Source organism: Pollachius pollachius, assembly GCF_949987615.1.
Source record: "Pollachius pollachius genome assembly, chromosome: 2".
In the NCBI taxonomy this organism is placed as follows: Eukaryota; Metazoa; Chordata; class Actinopteri; order Gadiformes; family Gadidae; genus Pollachius; species Pollachius pollachius.
The window spans coordinates 18,144,170-18,151,669 of record NC_136935.1 but is presented as its reverse complement, the minus strand read 5'-3'; the positions used below and the strand labels follow the sequence as shown (position 1 = coordinate 18,151,669).

General features: G+C 47.8%; 1 protein-coding gene across 1 annotated transcript in view; it reads right to left on the bottom strand.

Moving 5' to 3' along the window:
- The window catches only part of akt3a (v-akt murine thymoma viral oncogene homolog 3a), a 58,374-nt gene that overhangs the window by 8,139 nt on the left and 42,735 nt on the right, over window positions 1-7,500 (bottom strand). Inside the window, exons 12-13 of the mRNA XM_079730195.1 lie at window positions 7,334-7,462; window positions 1-138 (exon numbers count right to left, since the gene is read on the bottom strand). The exon at window positions 1-138 is cut by the window's left edge and continues 77 nt beyond it. Of these exons, the coding sequence (XP_079586321.1) occupies window positions 1-138; window positions 7,334-7,462 (267 nt within the window). The remainder of the gene's footprint in view (window positions 139-7,333; window positions 7,463-7,500) is intronic.

The window sequence follows — 7,500 nt, the reverse complement described above, 5'->3', positions numbered from 1 at the left end:
GTCCTCCATTAGGATGAGCTCAAACAGCTTCTCGTGGTCCTGGTTGTAGAAGGGCAGCCGGCCGCACATCATCTCGTACGTCACCACGCCCAGACCCCACCAGTCCACCGCCCGGCCGTAGTCGTTGTCCTCCAGCACCTGGGTGAGGGAGGGAGGGGGGGAGAGAGGTGAAGAGACGAGGACAGAGGGGGAGAGAGGTGGGGAGAGGAGAGGTGGAGAGAGGAGAGGTGGGGAGAGGTGGGGAGAGGAGAGGTGGAGAGAGGTGGAGAGAGGAGAGGTGGGGAGAGGTGGGGAGAGGAGAGGTGGAGAGAGGAGAGGTGGAGAGATGAGAGGTGGGGAGAGGAGAGGTGGGGAGAGGAGAGGTGGAGAGAGGTGGAGAGAGGAGAGGTGGAAAGAGGTGGGGAGAGGAGAGGTGGAGAGAGGAGAGGTGGAGAGAGGTGGAGAGAGGAGAGGTGGATAGAGGTGGGGAGAGATGGAGAGAGGAGAGGTGGAGAGAGGTGGGGAGAGGAGAGGTGGAGAGAGGTGGGGAGAGGAGAGGTGGAGAGAGGAGAGGTGGGGAGAGGTGGAGAGAGGAGAGGTGGATAGAGGTGGGGAGAGGAGAGGTGGAGAGAGGAGAGGTGGGGAGAGGTGGAGAGAGGAGAGGTGGATAGAGGTGGGGAGAGACGGAGAGAGGAGAGATGGAGAGAGATGGAAATGTAGATCCTTATACAAAACAAAGGGATGGACGGTAACATAAAGACGGGCAGATCATTTCCAGTGATTTGCGAGAAGCCTGTTTGAGGTATTGGTTTGCAACAGAGGAAGGAGAGAGAAGGCTCATCCGTCTAAATATCGTCTTGTGGTCCCAAACACCCACAAGTACACAGACAGGCCCCGTTTACACAAGAGGAATATGTGGATCCTACAACCCTTTCTGAATTTCAATTTGGTTCTAGATTCAGAAACTCATCTGAAAGGAACAAGATAATCACAATGGTCTGAGCCTGCTAACACGTCAGTCAAGGAGAGATCCCTGCTGGATATTCGCATGCCAAGGTTTCAGACTTGACAACTGTTCCACAGGAGAGTCTGTCAAGACGATAACCGTTTGGAAGTCGATTGAGATTTAATGTAGCGTGCACGACTCGCGGAGGTAGAGTTTTGACGACGATTGTCTACGTAACCCGCAGTCATTTTTCCCTCCTGTTTAAACGGGACAAAACACCTATATTTGCTTTGCCGTCTCACCACCGTTTTCAATTTCACAATTTAAAGAGGGATTCAAACGCTGGTGTAAACCGCCGCCACAGTCATTGAAAGAGTCACACACACTGTAGTCCTGTTTCTTCAAAGTCCCTTGCCACGGTAAGAGATCCAATAAACTCGTCGCCCACCAGATGCCCCATCTGTTTAGTGCCAGTGCAGCCTGGCACAGTGCATCATCACCTGGCAGGACGGACCAGGACACACCCTGGATGAACAGGCCGCAACCCAGCTCAAGGCCAGAGGTAGCCCACTGCTGGCTAACGCAGGTGCTACAAGCTGTTTTGCATTAAGTGTGTGTCTAATTGTGTGTGTGTGGGTATGTGTTCATTCTGTTTCTATAGTCCATTTTTTCAAAGTCTTCAGTCTTGGCCGCCTCTACCTGCAGCCCTTTCTATCATCCCGGTCCCCTACTCATCCTATCCTCTAATCATGTCTCCCTCACTGTCCCTGTCTCCCCGGCGCTCTGTCGCTCTCACCTCTGGACCAGCGTCAGAGAGGAGAAAGAAAGGCGAGGCGGGAGAGAGAGACGCTGGTGCCTTCAGATGCTGCTGTGGCTCGCCTTCAGACTGGAGCACTGTGATTACCATGGTACATCTTCAGTTTGTGTGTGTGTGTGTGTGTGTGTGCGTGTGTGTGTGTGTGTTTTTGTGTGTGTGTGTGTATGTGTCACAGAGACAAGTTTGGATGGAAGCCAGAGTGGCATATGTTGTGTGATTATACTTATACTTATATACACCAATAATAATAATAACAACATCCCAACTGCTAATAATGGACACACAGGCACACTATGAGGGTACGTTGGAATTAAATGGAAGGTCTTAATTAAGGAATATAATTCATCCCAGTAAAGTAGATCAGCGAACACATCAGAATAGAATATCATCAAATATAATTTAGCATTGTAACAAGCCATCGTTACCAAGTCCTACATTTAGTCGTACAGAGATCACGACGGCACATCCTCATTCAAATGTAATATTCACATTTAGATTGAATAGTCCTGCTGACAGAAGATGGCTTTCTGTTAAACGCACAGCAAGCTGACCTCCAACACTTCCAACGCAAACTTCTTCAAACAGCTCACCGTAGTTGCTATGTGTTTGTGTGTGTGTGTGTGTGTGTGTGTGTGTGTGTAAAAGTATGTGGCAGAGTGTGTGTGCTCACTGCTTTGCCAGTTCCCCAGCAGTGCTGGGGGACAGACAGCTCTCCCCAGCCAGCTCCCGATACACTATTGATTTGTACGGCTGTAGGGATAACACTGGCTTAGACTGCTAGGAAACTGCCAGATGCATACACACACACGCACGCCCACACACCCGCACATGCATACACGCGCACACAAACCCACACAGACAAAGACACACGCACACACGTGCACACCGGCACAGACGCAAACACACATGCGCACCGGGACACGCGCACACAAACACACACAGACGCACACAAGCGGCAGATGGAATATTTATCCAGCCTCATCAAATTCGCAAAGTTTGGGGAGCGTGGCGAACTAGGAGCTGTTTGGTGTCATTTCCTCCCCTGCAGCGAGCAGAGGGAACCATGCACAGCCTTTATACAATTCAGATGAGCTTACAAGGCTGTTTCAGAACACTCCCGCCAGTGTGGGCGGTGGGTGGGTGTGCGTCTGGGTGTGTGTGTGTTGGTGTGTGTGTGTTGATATGAGAGGTTTGTGTGTGTCTACAAAATTCCACAGCTACGCTACACATGTAGGCAAACGCGAGCTGGGCATCCTATTTGTGTGTCTACATGTGTACGTGGCGGGGGGCGTGTGTGAGTGTGTGTGTGTGTGTGTGTGTGTGTGTGTGTGTGTGTGTGTGTGTGTGTGTGTGTGTGTCCTGGGACCAGCAGTGAGTAGTGGCAGCTCGGTTGCAGGCAGGGAGCAGATTAATCCACACAGAGCCAGAATGCTGCCCCACAGCCCCAGGCAGAGGAGTGTGTGTGTGTGTGTGTGTGTGTGCATGTGCGTGTGCGTGTGTGTGTGTGTGTGTGTGTGTGTGTGTGTGTGTTTGAGTGTGTATTTATGTGCTCATCTTGGTTTATGTTTTGCAGCTAAAACAGGGAGATAAATAAATAAAAGTAGTGATAAGAATGCAGGGGAAAAAGATTGTGAAGACATTTGAAGTAAATCAAGGCAAAGGTGATGTGAGGTAGCAAAAATATTAGATGACAACAGTACAAAAGAGTAAAGAGTTCATTAATACAAATGTGTTCTACAATATAAATGTAGCACTTTCAAAGCACATTCAAATACAGATAGAGTGAGCTCACTTGGCAGGGGACATTCTCACTTGTCCTTGTTTTTAGTTTTTTGGGGAATAGTTAGGAAGTCATTAAAGTGTGAGTGAACCGGTATTTGCTAGATTCGAACACTATGGCCTCTTTTCCAAAGCAGTTTGTCCAGTGTAAACAGCACAGATCAAATGGAATCTGATCTGGTCAAATCTTCTTCTTTGGGCCACTTTCATATGTGGTCCTGAAACAGAAACAGGATGATTCTTTGCAATGCGACCTCAGTGTGAACATTGTGTCTTTGTTTTTTTTGTTTATTTATTTATTTTAAAGGGACAGTGTACATTAATCGACATGTCCATTGCATAGGACATGTAAATGTACCAGATTTAGTCATACAAACTATTTTTCATCTGTAGTCCCTGACTACAGATGAAAAATTCTGTGTGTGTCTTTCCTGGATTCATGCGACTTTGACATCACTCTAGATCGACATTCACCACGATTGTGCGCTGGCTGTGGTCACTTGGTCAATACAAACATGGAAGACAGCTGCCATCTAGGGAGTCAGTGGAGTGACAGTGTAAATAGTCTTTGATAGATAAATAGTAAATAAATAATGAATATATAATTACGTTAACTAATGATATGTTTTCCTTTTCACGCAATCTGTCACCCTTAATAGCCCCTATTAGTGTAAGGCTTGAATATCCTCAATAGCACTCAACGGCAGGACTAGCCTGTCATTGAATTCAAAACGTTTGCACAATGTTTAAACCACCTTATTTGTGGGCTACTCTCATACTATTGAAGCTTCGTGTCTGCAACTCTGCCCTTACAGCAGGTCCCAAAGCCACTGCATCCACACAGCTATCCTACGTGATATTGAAGTTGTGCTATTTGTGTTATTGAAATATTTCTTAACGAATTGAATCACATTAGAAACTAAAAGGACAAAGACCTCAGTTGATAAGAAGAACATCCACCAGCGTAATATCCACACGTCTCATCTCTGCAGCACATCAAATGAAACCTTAGACGCTGACTTCAGTGGCTTCCAGGTTTCCTTCCATTTCCTTCCATGCGTGTTACATCTTAAGATGTTACCGTTCTTTTGCAAAAGTTTGACCAGTGACCTGTGACCACACCAGAATCACATAAGGCCACATTTAAAACAAAATGTGAACTGCCAAACCAAAATCAAATCCGAGCATTGAATCAGAATTCAGCATTAGGGCTTATACGAAGATGACAATTGAAAAATATCAGTTTTAGAGTTATTCTGAGGCCTTTGGAAAAGCCTACGTCACCGTGTATAAGCATTATAATAAGCAGTGTTGAATATGAAGTGCCCAACACCGTGGCGTTCGATTATAAGAGTTCTAGAAGCTTAACCCTCTCTCGGACGCGCCCATTAACATCCAGCACTGCCCAGACGGAGCTCAACACATCCACATCCCAGTCCCTCCTTTGTGACGTTGAGGCTAGGGAGAGACTGGCATTCACATCAGATTTTATTCCTTTTTTCTCAATAACACTCTCATTTAAGTAACCTGGACAAAATGGCACTGATTACTATGTTAACGATCATAAGAGACATATTACATCTGGGATCTTTTAAAACCAGTTCCCCTAACTAGAGTTATATTCCGAGTGTTGAACAGACCTACAACCTGTACTTGGCCACCACAGCAACACCTCATCTGCTCCTCAAATCAGGGAAACTACGAATCCTTCAAAACTTTCTTCGCTGCACACACACACACACACACAATTCTGCCGCACCTCTGGAACAAATCCCATTTCTTCTTCTTCTCCATGTTCCGCGTCTTCATGGCGTCCTCTGGCCTCTGCAGCCACACCCCCACCCAACACCACCAGCACCAACTGCTGTCCCCCCCGCCCACCCTCTTCCGTTTATACATTTCTTTAAACCCAGCTACTTTGCATCTCTCGGTAACTTGGCTCAGAGTGCGCCGTGTTATTTGTATTTTTACACACGGGCAAGCGGAGCGTGCGGGCGGGCGTGCGAGCAGGCAAGCGAGTGAGCGAGTGGTGGCGTTGGGCTGTAGATTTCCAGCTTTTTTTTTCTTTTCCGATTTTTTTGAGCACCTTCCTCCAACCTCGCCCATCTGCCGCCATCTGCCTCGCTTTAGCCCATCACTCTCTACCACAGCCGCACGCACACACACATACACACACACACACACACACACACACACACACACACACGCTCGGATGTGTAGCCACACACAGACGTCGAAAGGATCCGCAGGCACCCATAAACACGGGAAGATGTGCACAATGCCCACACATACGTGCATGCAAACACTGGACAGTGCCGGCATGCATGCACACCCATACACACAAACACAACATCCACACCAACACGCATGCTATGACAAACAAGCAGCAGCCTCCAATCAGCTCCTGGCATGTAGGGAAGGAAGAGTAAACATAAAAAAGGAAAGAAAAAAAGCTAATTGCTGTGCCAAGTTAGTCCTCCGTACTTGTTTTTCAAGTGGGATAAACTCTGCTGCCTTCATCTCCTGCGCTGCCTTCACCACCCACAGCCCTGCTCTGGGCTCCATTATGCAGGCCTGCCAGTTGAACTGCTGGCCTCGGCACGACCGGCTGGAGAGCCAATTGCCACCCAAAACTATTACAAATAGGTCTGTGTGTGTGTGTGTGTGTGTGTGTGTGTGTGTGTGTGTGTGTGTGTGTGTGTGTTCGGTGTGAAGCCATACCCAGGTACTAGGCTGTGTAACTGTATAGCAGAGAGGAGGGGAAGGGAGGATTTGTGTAGCTGCATGTGTGCTGTGCTGTGCTGTACTGGAATGAAAGGAATAAAGAGGTGCCTCTTAATGTGCTTAATCCCTCAATCAAGGCTTATCTTGTTGCACTCTATGTGCTGTGGAGGAGGAAATCGATCTTTCAGGGATAGTTCTTTAGAGGGCATTCAAGTCAACACAAAGTGCTAAAAGACACATTGGCTTTTGGGACAAATTGTTTTCGCACAGCTTAAGACAAACTGTCGATGGTGAAGAAGGAAGGATAACTGCTGAACTAGAGAGCGATTGGAGGGATTGAAACCTTTTACAGTAAAAAATGTTAAAAACAAACAAGGGGAACAGAGTAACTAAGAGGCAGAGACGCTGTTTGCCTGAGCATTTGAGAGTTTGTGAGATTGCGACGCAAAGAGAGATATTTCCTCGGCCCTAACAGGCAGGAACGGGATGGAGAGATGCGGACCCCCGTTGTCAGGGGACCCCCTCCGGAGGTGGTGCTAGCTACGTTCACTACAGAGAGACTCATGATAGGCTGTCATCCGGGGGGAGCCAATCACGGAGGCTTCGTGTGCCAAGCTCATGCACCGTCTTCCAATAGGAGGGTGCCAAGGGGCTGTCATATGCATTTGTGAATCTGAAACACGGCTACGTTAGCTACGATTCGACGGGTCCTACGCCTTGTATTTCTACTATTGAACCTGATTTGCAAACATTATTCAAAGCAATGCAAACTGGTACATCACGTCGCTTAGGCTCCGCCCCTTCTTGGACATGAATCTCCAAGAATGGGCGGGGCTGAGGCGACTGATGTACCCGTGTGCATGGCTGTGTGCATTGCTGTGTGTCTGACAGGTCTCAGACTGTGTCGATGTCCAGCAGGGAACTCTCCTGAACGTGCAAAGAGGCCGAGACAGTTGTTAGTGCACTGTGCCTTTCCTGTTAACGGATTCGTTCTTGAAGGGAGATATATTCAAAATATGAATCCAAAACATTGTGTGTTGTGTAAACAGAGTGTGTGAGAGGAAGGGACGAGCTCAGGTGCCCCGTACCTCAGGGGCCAGGTACTCCGGAGTGCCACAGAAGGTCTTCATCGTAGCAGCGTCTGTGATGCCTTCCTTGCATAAGCCAAAGTCTGTGATCTTGATGTGACCGTCTTTATCCAGCATCAGATTCTCCAACTGGAACAGAGAACAATATTACCAAATACAAAAATATA